The 14,752-nt window shown below is 29.9% G+C and overlaps 1 protein-coding gene and 1 long non-coding RNA gene across 2 annotated transcripts; both read left to right on the top strand.

Annotated features, from left to right (window-relative positions):
• The first annotated feature begins 3,235 nt into the window (after nucleotides 1–3,235).
• LOC140182519 (uncharacterized) lies at nucleotides 3,236–4,376 on the top strand. Its single transcript, XR_011878258.1, has 2 exons — nucleotides 3,236–4,010; nucleotides 4,134–4,376. It is a non-coding gene; the product is annotated as an uncharacterized lncRNA (long non-coding RNA).
• Nucleotides 4,377–11,937: 7,561 nt separating this feature from the next.
• Nucleotides 11,938–13,972, top strand: LOC112789174 (probable caffeine synthase MTL2). Its single transcript, XM_025830953.3, has 4 exons — nucleotides 11,938–12,122; nucleotides 12,207–12,611; nucleotides 12,699–12,956; nucleotides 13,246–13,972. The coding sequence occupies exons 1-4, from the start codon at nucleotides 12,048–12,050 to the stop codon at nucleotides 13,600–13,602; spliced, it is 1,095 nt and encodes a 364-aa protein (XP_025686738.1). The 5' UTR covers nucleotides 11,938–12,047; the 3' UTR covers nucleotides 13,603–13,972.
• The last annotated feature ends 780 nt before the right edge of the window (nucleotides 13,973–14,752 follow it).

Raw genomic sequence — 14,752 nt, 5'->3', positions numbered from 1 at the left:
AACCTGGCACAATCCCGCAATATAACTCAATTCCTCCCACACCACCCTCTTTTCTTCCCTCCCATGTGCCCCGTACACCAAACAATAGGCACACTGGAAGTTATTCTTCGTTAACACACCTTCAACGCACAACCACCTCTCCCCTTTATAACAATTACTTTTTTGAAACATCATATCATCCCACATCAACAGAAGTCCACCAGCTGCCCCAACAGATTCCACAAACTCCCATCCTACCGTACTGCTTCCCCATACCCTGGCAACATCATATTTCGAAATAACCTCCTTTTTTGTTTCAATCAAGCCTAACATGTTCACATTATATTTCTTCTTTAATGTTTTTATCATGCTCAGTTTTCCGTCTCCCCCCAAACCCCTAATATTCCAACAACTTACAATCATTTAATCATATTATTACTCACCTTACATTTGTTCTTTGGACGACTCCTTCTTGCCTTTTCTTTTTGTTTCGCCAGTTTTCGCTTCTCCGCTATCTTTGCATTCTGAGCTTGCAAAATACTCATAATATCCACATCTTCATCATATAATACAGCGCCGGATTCCACCGCCAGATTCCATGTAACCTCCGTTTCCTTTAGTTGTGCTTCCTTGGAAATTCTGTCGTACTCTCTCTCGCTGGACTTCCCTTCACCTGCGTCCGTGACAGCCTCATTTCCAATTTTTCCCTCATCATTAGTCAGCCCATGTATACCCATTTCTGCTTCTCGAGCTGTCTCCAAGAACTTCTCAGACGCTCCCAATCGGTCCCGGTGCATCGACTCACTCCCTGCAGCAGAACCTTCATGAAGAGCCCTTGCCTCTGCATCAACCGCGCTCTTCCCCGCCCCTGTCACCCTCCCGCAACCACCAGCCATGCCCCCACCCGACCGCTGTGATGTTACGCCGTGGAGCTCAGCCACAGCTTCGCTCGAGACAGCCAGCGTCAGGGCCGGAGTACTCTTCCTTGCCCCTGCGTCGTCTTCTCCATTTTTCTCACAGTTGATCACCGCTGCTCGCACTTCACGCCCAACCATAGCCAGAGCATCAATCGCACCCCTCCCATCCTCTACCCGCTCCATCTGCGCATGGGTTAGGGCTCCAGTAACCCGGTTTGCCACTAGCCAGCCTACCCCAGGCCCATTTTCGTTCCCCAACTCCAACCGCACATCCTGAATACCACATGGCCCAACTCCCTGCTGCATAGTTATTGGGTTTAGATGAATTAGGCCCAACTCATTCCCACCTATGTAGCAAACCTTCTCATTTGATTAATGTTAAATCCAACTATTCGATTCTTTAAATATATTCCTTCTGTCTTTAGATAATTATATTGAAAAGGAAAAAGTATTGATTAATATGTATTTCTTTTCTTTTCTGAATATTAAACAATACTTCTCCAAATATATCTTTTGATATGCTAAATTTTTATCTTGTTAAATTATATATATTAAAAATACAAATTTACCTGTCATAAAAAAAAATCAGTTTTCTAGTTTAGGATAATAATATATATTGGTACCTAGTTTTACTTTATGGAATAGCTTTTAAAGATAATTTTTTTGGCATTTCCGATTGCACAATTTTAAATAAAAGAAATTTTCACCACCATAATAAGTTTCATATTCCTTGACTACATAATTTTCATCATTCCCCGTGGTTTTGGGATGTGGGTGCAAATTGTTATCAACAAATTTTTCATATGCAAAATATTATTATTATTCTAAAATTTTTTGAGACGGAAACTGAAACTTTAATAATATTTTATACCTAAAATGTCCTATTTCAGTTAATTAATTCTAACTTTATTCTTTATGCAAATTAAATTAGAGCTCTATTCTTATTTCAACTATGTCTTCTACTTCATACAAAACATAACACTGAGACTTATTACAGTGTGTCTCTCGGTCTGTCTCTCAAATTTCAGTGTTTCCATCTCTAGCTCTCTTTCAAAATCTACCTAAAGTCACACAACAGCTTTTAAAGATAATTTTGTTTCACAATACGAATGGCAAATTTGCCAAAACTAGGCATGTGTTATGCCTACTTTCATGGCGCCTGATTCAATACTCTTGGAAGGTTTGGAGTATTAAAACACTTTTTAAAGAGTTAAACAAAAGTTAAAGTATTTGTAGTTTTAGTATTCTTTAATTAAGAAGAGAGAGAATAATTATTATTTAATTATTAAGAAAAGAGAAAAGAATTAACATTAAATTCTATTTGGATTAAATTTTTTGTTTTAATTTAAATTTATTTTATTTTTAAATTGATATTAAATTATTATAAAATTATGATAAAAATAAAAATTTAAAAGAATTAAAAAGATATAATACTCTTATTATTCTAAAATTTTTTATTTAAACAAACATATTCATATTATTTTAAAATTAATATGAATAAATTTATTTAAAATTTTTAAATTTTAAATAAATATATTCATCTTATTTTAAATAAATGTTCGCGTATTATTTTTGTAAAACGATTAAACATGATTTTTAAATATTTCAACAAAAGAGATAGATATATGTAATCTTTCAAATTAATAATATTAGAGTGTATATATAAATACATAATATCTGAAAAAGATTAATAAATCTTATCTAGAAAATATAGTTAGAGATATTTTTTGCTTAAGATAATAAAAATAATACGAATATATTTATTTTTATTAAATTAAATTATTAATTTAAATTATATCTATCTAAATTTTAAATAAAAAATTTTTAAAATTTAAAATTAAAATATGTGAATAAAATTAGATTAATAAAAAAAATATACAAATACGATTCAAATTGTATAGAAATAGGAATAAGTTTGTCGGTGAACAAATTCATTATTTTCAATAAACAAAAAAAAATAGTATATTAAATAAATTTTATGAAATAAATTATAATTTTAAATAAATAATTAAAATAAATAAAATATAAAATTATTAATTAATTAGATTTTATTAACTAATTATATAACTTATGTACTAATAGAGCATATTAAATTTTTTATAATAATTATAATTATTATTTATTAAAAACATATTTTATAAGTTGTAATTAATATATTTGTAGTTTTTCAAAAAAAAAGTATTAATTGTTTATTGATTTCATCAGTATGCATTAAATGTTAACCTAAATCAACGCAAAGTAAATTAAATTTTAAATTTTAATAATGTTTTTTTTTGTTAAAATTATATGGAGTTTTAAAACTCCAAACATCAAGGGAGTATTGTAACATCCACCTACTTTCATTCATATTGGATTTTTTTCTTTGCTGATTAAAGAAATAGGACCAGAATTTTCTCTACCTTTATATCTATGTTACAATGAAGAGGCTGAAGGTCATCATAATATGATATCTGCTTGCCCTGACGGTCCAATATATCAAAATGATGCGGCCGGACCCAGCAATATGGTGGAAGATACGGTATCCTTCCTTGTTCTGGCTACCATCAAGAGCTTATAGTAATGGTAACATGTTTGCTGTTCTCAATTATTATTTTCCAAATAAACAGGTTTGCCACGTTCAAACGAGGCTGTTGGTATCAGTAACAGTGGTCTTGAAACTTGCATTAAAGAAATACATGAAAAGTTTGATGAATTAAGCATATTGGAAGAACTACGTAACGAAGAACGGCAGTGGCTAGAGTATTGTGGCAGGAAGAACAAAATGAATTATTGGTTAAAGAAAGTAGAAGGTCTGAAAGAAGAAGCAGCTCAGATATTGCTGCATCAGGATGCTTTGCAAGACCCTCAAAAGGAAATAGATGATTTGGAAAGCAAATTGACCAAGCTGTACCGTGAAATGCTTCGCTACATGGACTTCAGTTGCGTGACCCAATATTTTACTCTCTCTCTTTCTCTTTGCTCAGTTTCATTCTTCAACTCTAAAACCTCCATTGATGATTGACCTAAAACTCATCAATTTCAGAATTCAGTGCCATCTTTCAAACTTCACGGATGAACCACAACTGAGTTCAACTTCTCATTGTTGCATTATGAAGAGGCTCTTCTGCTGATTTGGTATGTGGATTTTTTTCATCGAAGCTCTTGTTGCAATTTGTTCTTTATTTTGTGGTTACTGAAATATATAATGCAACAATTCAGAAGGTCTGTGACTACCATGGACTTTGTTATTTTGTGCAGGCGAACCAGGAGACAGTTCAGAAGGTCCTTGACATAGTCAAGAAACAATTGGCACTGCCAGAGGGTTCAAGTGTAACTGGAGAGTCCAAGTTTGCTGCCCTTGGAGCTGATTCTCTTTACACAATACTTTCACATTTTTCTTAAACTTCATCTCTGAATTTATAATAATTGCCATTCTTGATTGTATCTTTCATCTATGCATGTCTTTGTTGAAAATTTTATATGTTATCAGTCCTTTTCATAGTACTCTCTCTCATTATGGAGGGATGAGAGATTCTTTAAAATGAGTAACCAGTGATGGACTGATTGAGAATAAGAGGGGTTTTTGAGTTCTTTAAAATGAGTGAAGACAGTGTAATATAATCTCTCTCTCATTCTGGCTAAATCAATCGTCCTCAAATTGTTGCTCTGTAAAGTGTAAGAAGAAGATGAAAAAGTGAGTTCACATATGAGTGCTGAAGTAATTTTTGAAACAGAGATAATATTAAAGTTGAAATGAGGTAAATAAAAAACATCATGAAGAACCAAATATGATGAAAATTGAACGATACCTTTATAAGAAACAATAGTAGTTCGAGAACCATTTGGTAAATGAACAATAATAGGAGAAATTTGTGTGTATGAAATGAAGCAAGACAAATTTGATGCAATGTGATCTGTGGCACCATAATCAATGATCCAAGTATTCAAGAATGATTTTATCAGACAGCTTGTTCAAAACAGCATCAAGAAAGGAAGAGAGATAAGCTCTACCCCCAAGTTTTGCAGCCATGATTGAGACTCAAGTTCAGGAGATGATGAGATCAGAGCAAAGAAAAGAAAGAAAGAAAAGTTTAGGATTAATATATTTATAACATAAGCAATAAGCAATACAATCAACAATTCAGCCCCTCGTAAAAAATTATATGTGATTCCCTTTTTCTTTTTTAATTTCTGCTTCATTCTATAAGGTTTCAATTTGAGATTGGCAATCTTAAAATAATAATAAGGAATTGTTTATTTCAAAGATTTATCATTTTATTGGTCATGAAAAATAATCATAATGTAATATATTAGAACAGTTTAATGTAGATATAATATTAATGATTGACTTATAGAATAAACTAAAATGTGCTATGTGGCAATTATTTTAATTAGTTAGGAGAAGTACTTTAATTTTTTTTATCCATTAAAATTAATATAATGTATAAAAAATATTAAATCAGTTATTCAATTGCTGTTAGTTATGGTGCTAGAAGATCAAGATATTTTATGCAGATCCTTGTCCAGAGATGTTTATGTAAAAGGAGTCATTTTTTGTTTTTTCAGGATTGAAGTTTTGCAATTGAATATGGCCAATGTGCTTTTGGAGAAAGGGATTGATTTGAATGCAGAGGATGAAGAAGGGTATGCTAATATCATGCACAAATACGTGAAAAATTCATAGAGAAGCTTTTGTGCTGATGTGGCAGAGGTTTTGGTGAAGAAAGGTGCTGATGTTGAAGCCAGGAGTAAGAAGGGTATCACTGCTTTTGTGCTATTGTGGTTTGTCCATAAGAGTGAACTCGTATCGTTGCCCTTTTTGTACTTCATCTCCTAACTTGATAGTACATCAAACACAAACTTGGTTTGCTGAAGATAAATATTTTGGATCTAATCTTTGCTGTTCAATCAGGCTTTTTTTTCACAATTTAGTTCCACTTCTCTATTTCAGGTTCAATCTTTCTTTCCAATAAAGCATTTATCTTTCTCTCCAAGATAAATACCTTTATTTAAAGCATCCTTCTCTTTTAGAATTTTTACTGCTACATTTTTGTTTATTCCTGATAATAGAGATTGAAGATTTTTCCCTTAATGATTTGTGGATACCATGCATTCAAAAGATGAGGCATTGGTTTCTTTCATGTTAGATTGTTATCTAGTAACTCATATTTTGCATTCTGTATATATTTCTATTTTGACATGACTCACAAGAAAGCTGCATATGTCCTCATTAAACAAGCAATTTTATCCTTTGTTATTCTCATCTATCTTGTTGCTTCTTGCGACTCTTGGTAAGTTTGTTAACGTTTTCTTTAACTAATTATTTTGATTCTTTCTTTTGAACTTTGTTGCCAAGGTACAAGGGCTCTAGGATGATGATAGACCATTATTGTTGGCATCTTGGATTTTTTTCATGTTTAACATTTGATTTGGAAGATGTCGTGATTATATTTCTCTTTCTGATTATTTTGAATTTACATTTAAAAGGTTTATCAATGATCTGATAAAAAATGTAGAAATTTCCCATTATTTTATCAATCCTTCTTCAGGTATATAAAAAGGACAATTTTGACATAATAGATGGTAAAAAGTAGATATGTGTGAACATCTCAATATGCTGACTATATTTTGGAAATTAAATTTGAATAATGAATACATCTAATATTTAATCTAATATTTAGTACAGGGACAGTCGAGCAGCTTGCCTGTGTTTTTCCTGCTCATCTCAGTTGTTCATCATTTCTGTGTTTTTCAATGTTGATATAAGATTGTTGCTTTATTCGTAGAAAGTCACACCATGCTTTAGTTAAATAACCAGGATGAAGAACATGAAAACAAAGGAAAAGATGAGAGCTGTGAAGCTGCTGAAAGCGGTGCATCTGAAAGGGAAGTTGCTTGAAGGAATATCAGTTATTAATTAACATAAATTATGAGAGTTGGGTTGTGGTGGGTAGCCTCATATTACTTACTAAGCAAGCTAACAGCAGTTTGTTAAATAACGGTATCCTTGCTAGTTGCTCCAACTAACTTTGCTAGCAGTTATTGGTTGGATAGTCGTAACTTTCACTTTTCCTAACTTGGGACTAATAACTCATATCATATGCAACCAGCTTGTTGTCAAGATTCTAGATTGGCCGGCTAAACCATATTTGCCAGACTCTACATTTTAATCGAATCCGATCTTAGACTCGATAAACCTTCAATAATATTGGGTCAAATTAAGACTAATCAGGTCCAAATCGGACGTAAACAAAAAAAAAATGGAACAACAGAGGCAAGCCGCGGCAGAATAACTCAGCCTTCAAGTATTACTTTCTCTTAGTCTTAGTCAAATCCAGAGAAAGTCCCTTTTTTTTTTCTCATTCTAATATTGTTCATTCATGCAGAAAAATGCTATACCCGGTACAAAACATATCATGGAAGTGTATAATCAAGTTGTATAGGACGACTTTACCAAGAGTGTTTGAAAGTGGCGGATTTAGGATGCTCATCAGGTCCAAATACACTTATATGGTAGCATCTACTATTGTCAAAGTTGTTGATGCCCTGAGTCAAACCTTGAATCAAGACCCACCCATGTTCCAATTTTCCTTAATGTTCTATATTGCAATACCATATTTTGTTTCTAGGCACCGGAAGTATAAAAGTCTTTTATACAAACCATTAATCATATATTAGAATGAGACCTGCGTAATGTGTGGACAGTAAATTAATAATAGTATATAATAAATATTAAAAATAACTATATTTTGTAGAATTAAATTAAATATGTGTAAACTAAAGTTAAATTTAAAAGGTGTTTTGTTTAAAATAATTTGTAATACAAAAGATTTGGATATTGGAGTTGTATAAAGTGACATTTTTATTTGATTTGATTTTTGTATTTGTTTTAGTCGATGGACTTTGTATTTTTCTTTGACCCACTCTGTTAGACAATGTCTCAAGTGATGCAAATTCAAAATAGTCTTGGAAAATGTTCAAAATTGAATCTTTAATTTCTTTCACAGTTATGAGTAAAAAAATTGCTTTCATTGTATCTTTAATTGGCCTATACAAATCATTTGCATCTTTTATTTTTAAATTTTTTATAGTATAGATTTTTTTTTCTTGTAACAAATGTTTAAATTTGTTCATCATATTTCTCTTCACAATTATATGAAGATGTGTTCCCAGCAATGTTAGTAAATCATAGTTAATAATTAGTTAAAAAGGAACAATGAATAACATATTAAAAAAAGTATAATTATAACGATATTAAAATACAATTATATATAAAGTATTATAAAATAATATAAAAAGTTTAAAAAGAAAAAACAATTAAAGTTTTTTTTCGTAAATTCAATTTAAAAATATAATAAATATTTTGTTTTGTACTTTTTTATCTAATATAATTATTTCTAAGTAAAGAGACTTTTTCATTTGTGGGTGTTAATGTTTTCCATAAATGAACCACACGAACTTTGATAAACTAATTATCTTTTTGTTTGGTGATATTGTCCAAAGAATGATGCTCCATTGAGTAATTTGAGATGTTGTGTAGTTCGAAAATAAATTTTTTGTGCTAAATTTGATATCATTTGAAGGAATAGTGATAAGAAACTTATATAAGAAGTTCAAATAGTATAAAATTTGAATATTTGTAACGTAAAATTTTAATATTATTATTACATTTGTAAATTGTAATATGAATGTTTATTATATTTAATGTGTTATTTATAGAAATTAACAAATTAATTATTGGAGTTATAAATTTATTGTATTGTTTATAACGGTGAGATATAATAAATATGGTGAATGCTATCCAACTCCCTCTAAAATAACATGTAAGTTACCCTTTATTATGTGTCACATTGTAATTAGTCCTTATCTTAACCATAGTTGGGTTATTTTATAATTTATTATTCTTAAAATATCAAAGCTCCACTCCCGTTAATTGAAGCACATTCCACTCCTCCATTTTTTGTTCATCACTTCATCATCTAAATTTGGTCCTTCCAAGCAGTGACGGATCCAGAAAATTTTATGAGTGGGGGCAAAATATACATAATATGATAATTATTTTTATAATTATATTTATTATTAAAAAATATAATTAATTTTTAAATTATCTCATAAATAAATTAAAACAATAAAATAATCATTTAAACAATAATCTGTTAATAATTCAACATCATAAAATTAAAATTAAAATTAAATTCACTAATCAAATATAATTTTAAAATCAATTCATGAAACAAAATAAAATACCGCTCGTAAAAGTAACAGTGCAATCATATATACACAACACGCTACTGCTGCTTTGGCTATACATTTTCTTTGATTTTGTAATAAAATTAATCACATGAATAAGAAAAAACAGAAACATGTAATAAGGCATGCATGGGTTTAATTTTTTTCACATATATGAACTAATTCTCACTTCATTAAGAAGATCTTAAATAAAATCATATAGAAAGATGAATTAGAATTGGTAGTAAAATTAATAGTTGAAAACAGTTAAATAATTTAATTAATTTGACTAAATTTTTATTTAGCGACTCTCAATTATCAACTTTACATAAAATTAATTGCACCTGAATTTTCATCTTAATATATTTAAACGGAAGATATTATTTTTAGAAATAGAGACAACAATCACACATTTAATGGAGTAAAATAATGTTCAAAAGAAGAAATAAATGAAAACATTAGATATCTAAATTATTTGAATAATTTTTAAACAACACTTTGAAAAATTGAAATGATTCAAATTGATTAGGTTATTATTATTAGTTCTTTTATTATATTTATTTAATTATTTTTATTAAATAATTGATATAATATTTTATAATATAATAAAATCATTTAATCTTTCTTCTTTTTATTTGTATAGATGTTGTGAGCCAAGGAAATAAATATGGATGGGGTCAAATTTATTTACTTTATGGGGGCAAAAAATTATTTTTACTATATACTACATATAAAATTTTTAAAACTCAGTGGGGGCACTTGCCCCCACACTAACCAATGTAAATCCGTCCCTGCTTCCAAGTATCGTTGCGTTCGTGACAAGAAGCACCAACGTCATCGCCATCTACTGCCTTCCCACACAACCTCTATTTCTTTAGTGCATCATCCCTTAATAGAAAGAAAAAGATATTTTAAAAGTAATATGGATAAACTTATGTATCTACTTTTATATATTAAAAATAGATTATCGCTAACAAAATACCTAAATTCATTGATATTTTTATCTAAAAAATATAATAAATAATAGGATAAAATACTGTTTTAGTATTTAATATTTGAATTAAATTCTAATTTTATTCTTAAAATTTGAAATATGTTATTTTTATTACAAACTACTTATTTTATTAAATTTGATCTAAAGAGATATGAAAATATTTTCATCGGTTATTTCGCAACTAAAAAAATTTACAAAATTTATATTAAAGACTCTAAAATTATGAAAACAATTATGCATGTCATATTTTGTGAATCTAATGCTATTTTTAATATTTCTTTATATGATATTGCAGATAAAACAAAGGTAACAATCAGCTTTAGACAAAGTGCGATTATTGAAGTACAATCAAATTTTACAACTGTCGAAAATTTAAAGGACAAAATAGAATTATCTCCTATTTCTGCAAAAATCATTGTATCTGAAAAACTTCAAAAAGTGTAGTACAAAATCGGCTTAAAATTTTTTTAAATTGAGAGGACGAAAACTCCTTTAGAATTATCTTAAACAATTTATTATTAGAGATTCAACACATAATTACCACAAAATCTTCTGCAAAGCTGGAACTAAATAATATTGCATTTATTTTAACAATTGAACTTCAAAATGTTGAAGAGTTACTTGTTGATCCATCATGGGATTAAAGCGATGAAAGAACAGTTGAAATAGGAGTTCGAAAAGACTAAGATTTCGATTTTGGTTTCTAATAAGAAAGTCACTGGAACCAAATAGCTATTCAAAAACAAGTTTAAAAAAGATGACAAGATTGTTAGAAATAAATTAAAACTTGTGGCTCAAAGATATGATCAAGAAGAAAAAATAGATTTGGATGAATCATTTATTCTAGTTGTTCAAATGGAAGCAATAAGCTAAGGTGGCTGCTCGTTTATGCTGCCTTCAAGTATTTAAATTATACCAAATGAAAGTAAAGTATACTTTTTAAATGGTATAATAAATAAAAAGATATATCTGGTTCAACCTCCTAATTTTAAACATATTTTTTTTCAATATGTTTTTAAACATGCTAAAGTTGTTTATGATTTGACACAAGTTTTTAGAGTCTAGTATGAAAAGTTTAATTTTTTTTAAAATGATTTTCAAAGAGAAAACACAAATACTATTCTATTTATTAAAAGCTCTTTTGATCAAATTATTATTGTTTAAGTATATTTAATTTAGATGATATTGTTTTTGGTTTGGTTAACAAGTCTTTTGAATGCAGATTTTGTAAAGTTGATGCCTAGCGAATTTGATAAAACATAAAAGTATGATGAGGGAATTAATATTTTTTTTTGGATTATAAATTAAACAAACTCCTTAAAGCGTCTTCCTACATAAAAGAATATGCAAAGGAGCTAGTAAAAGAGTTTAGAATAGAATATGCTAAATCTATAGGAATACCCGTGCATCTAAACATAAAAATGGAAAAAGATGAATAAAAAAAATGTGAATAAGATATTCTATAAAAAAAATGATTAAAATATTAATGTATTTGATTTTATCAAGATCTGACATCATTTAAAGTTGAATCTATCTTCACGTTTCAATCTCAACTTAAGAAATCCTACTTAGCTGTTGTCAAAAGAATCATTTAATATGTTCATACATAGGATAATTAATTATATTTTATGATATCCTAAAACTAATATTTTTAATTCAATTGTCTTTAGTGATGTTAATTTTGTAGGTGATAGAGTAGACAGATAAAGCATCCGTAGAATATATTATTTTGAGACAAATCTCTGAATGATTGATTTAGCAAAACGCAAGCAATTATTACTCTTTTGACAACTGAGGTCGAATACATATCTGACATTGCATCATGATCAACATTCAATTCACCACCCACTTGCCATTACTGATGAATGCTAAATTACACAAGCCCATGCTTGTTAGGTACAACCCTGCAAATTATAAATTGTTCTCTTGACTCTTCCATATGATCAACAATGGCAACTGAGCAAGTCCTTCACATGAATGGAGGTACCGGAGAAACAAGCTACGCCAACAACTCTACGTTTCAAGTATTACTTTCTCTTCCTCAAAATCATTTAACTTGCATATAGAACTTTTTTTCACCTTTCTAATAATATTGTTCATTCATGCAGAAAAATGCAATACTCCGTACAAATCATATCATGGAAGAGTGTATAACCAAGTTGTATAGGACAACTTTACCAGAGTGTTTGAAAGTGGCGGATTTAGGGTGTTCATCAGGTCCAAATACACTTATGGTAGCATCTACCATTGTCAAAATTGTTGATGCCGTGAGTCAAACCTTGAATCAAGACCCACCCATGTTCCAGTTCTTCCTCAATGATCTATATGGCAATGATTTCAATACCATATTTAAGTCACTCCCTGATTTTTACAAGAGGATGGAAGAGGAAATTGGTCACAAATTTGGACCATGTTTTATTAGTGGCACCCCTGGCACATTTTATGGGAGACTCTTCCCCAACCATTCCATTCACTTCTTTCATTCTTCCAGCACCTTGCACTGGCTTTCTCAGGTGTAAAGTCGTTGATATTATTAACCAAAATATATAGTATATAATAATAATATGGCATTCTAATTTTGCTTTGGCAAGTGTCATCAGATTCCGAAGGAGTTGAATAGTGAAGCAGGAGAGTCAATGAACAAAGGAGCAATATGTCCGACATCGGAGAGCCCTCCAGGAGTTCACAAAGCGTATAGTGAGCAATTTCAAAGAGACTTGAAGGTGTTCTTGCGATCACGTTCAGAAGAATTGATTCCTGGTGGTGCTATGGTCCTTGCTTTCATCATTTCAGACCAAAATCATAATATCAAAGGTTGGGAGGTATTTGGTGGTATATTCAACGACATGGTCTCAGAGGTAAGTAAATGCAACACCATATTAATATTAATAACTATGTTATGTGTATACAAAAAGGTGGAAACTCATGTTATGTGTACACAAAAAGGTGGAAACTCAGGTGCAGTGAATTTCATGTGAAGTTGATACCTTAGAGAGTCGTTAGATGATTTGACTTATTTGACTAAATTTTCATCTAAAGACTTTCAGATATTAAGATTTAAGAGCCATGCAATATTAGTGTCCGTGCTTCCTAGCTAATTTAAGACTCTTATTCATAACCTACATAATGGTACGATTTATGGTGCAGCATATGGTTGAGAAGAGAAAGTTAGACTCATTCAACATATCATCATACTTTCCTACGGCCGAAGAGGTTAGGCAAGTAATTGAGGAAGAAGGATCCTTTAATATTCAAAGGATGGAGAAGACAATATATGATACGATGGAGAGTGTAATGGAGATTGGTAATGAGGATGAAGACACGTTCGCAGAGAGGCTTACCAAGACCATGAGAGCCGCAACCGAACCCATTTTTAAGGCAGAATTTGGGGAAGAAATTATGGATGAATATTTCACAAGGTTGCAAAGCAAAATCATCCAACTCCACAGAGTAGAGAGATTGAAGGGTGCTAATCTAATCGTCCACATGACAAAAGATACTTGATAACTAGAGACAAAAGGAATAATAATATGGTGAAAACTTAGGTGCAGTCAAATCAACTTTACGTGAAGTTGATTGATAGTTGAGAACCGTTAAATAATTTGACTAAATTTTTATATAACGGATGTCAGTTATCAACTTCACTTAAAGTTTGACTATACCTAAGTTTTCACCTAAGTTTTCCCTCTTGTGTTTTATTATCCTAATACAGCTTTTAAATAAAGTAAAAGAATTTGAGTTAATCTTTTTAATTTACCAGTCTTTGTTTCAACCGATCATATATAAAGTAGCCTCATCACTTGTAATAAGTTATATAATTCATTATCTAAGCACATGTAACATCTGAAAAGTTATTGCATATGTAGTTTGAATTCATCGTATAGATTGATCTTGGTAGTGTATTGGCTTTTAATTTTCATTTGGCATCTTTTCGACACTGTCATGTATATATAAAAGTGAATGTACACAACTACGCATTGCCTCTGAATGTAATGTAAAACCAATTAGCAGTGAAAATAGATTAGATAGCTGGAGGTCTATAACTTGACCTGTATTTAGTCTCATTTAAAATAAAATAAGTTTGGGTCCGGACTATTTTAAAATTTAAATTTGTTAATAGATCTAGTTCATGTTCACAAATTAGTTTTATTGGCACGTGAAATATGTTAAAATATAAATAATGATATAAATATCTTGTATAATTAAAAAGTTGTTATATTTTTTAAATTTGTTATATTTTGAGTTAAGTATTTTTTTCATTCTGAAGATTTTGGTATAAAATTGAAATTGTTTTTGATTTTTTTTTTATTAAAATCATCCTAAACGTTATAAAATTATTTTTTTTATCCATAAATAATATTTTTTAGACAATTTTACTCTTTAAAAACAAGTCTTTCTCCACATCACTAACCCCAATCTCCTTCATCATCACTAAGCCCCTTTCTCTCTCTCTCTCTCAGACTCTTACTCTTCCTCATCACTTATTGCCAACCACAAAATAAATAAAACATCCACCAACATCATTAATCTATTCTTAATATACAAAAGTAAATGAATAAATTTATTCACATTACTTTTAAAATATTTTTCTTTTTCTACTGATACCATGTCAGCAATATTGCTTATTTGGCAAAATTTTAGAATCAACCACTCA

Source organism: Arachis hypogaea, chromosome 3 (genome assembly GCF_003086295.3).
Source record: "Arachis hypogaea cultivar Tifrunner chromosome 3, arahy.Tifrunner.gnm2.J5K5, whole genome shotgun sequence".
In the NCBI taxonomy this organism is placed as follows: Eukaryota; Viridiplantae; Streptophyta; class Magnoliopsida; order Fabales; family Fabaceae; genus Arachis; species Arachis hypogaea.
The sequence above is the reverse complement of the archived record's forward strand: the minus strand, read 5'-3'. Positions and strand labels throughout refer to the sequence as shown.

What these genes read in the sequence shown, in the direction of transcription:
- LOC112789174 (XM_025830953.3), top strand. Translation starts at nt 12,048, where the DNA reads ATGGCAACTGAGCAAGTCCTTCACATGAATGGAGGTACCGGAGAAACA. An exon ending in CCAACAACTCTACGTTTCAA is followed by an intron (nt 12,123 to 12,206) that starts GTATTACTTTCT and finishes TCATTCATGCAG; the next exon opens with AAAAATGCAATACTCCGTAC. An exon ending in CCTTGCACTGGCTTTCTCAG is followed by an intron (nt 12,612 to 12,698) that starts GTGTAAAGTCGT and finishes AAGTGTCATCAG; the next exon opens with ATTCCGAAGGAGTTGAATAG.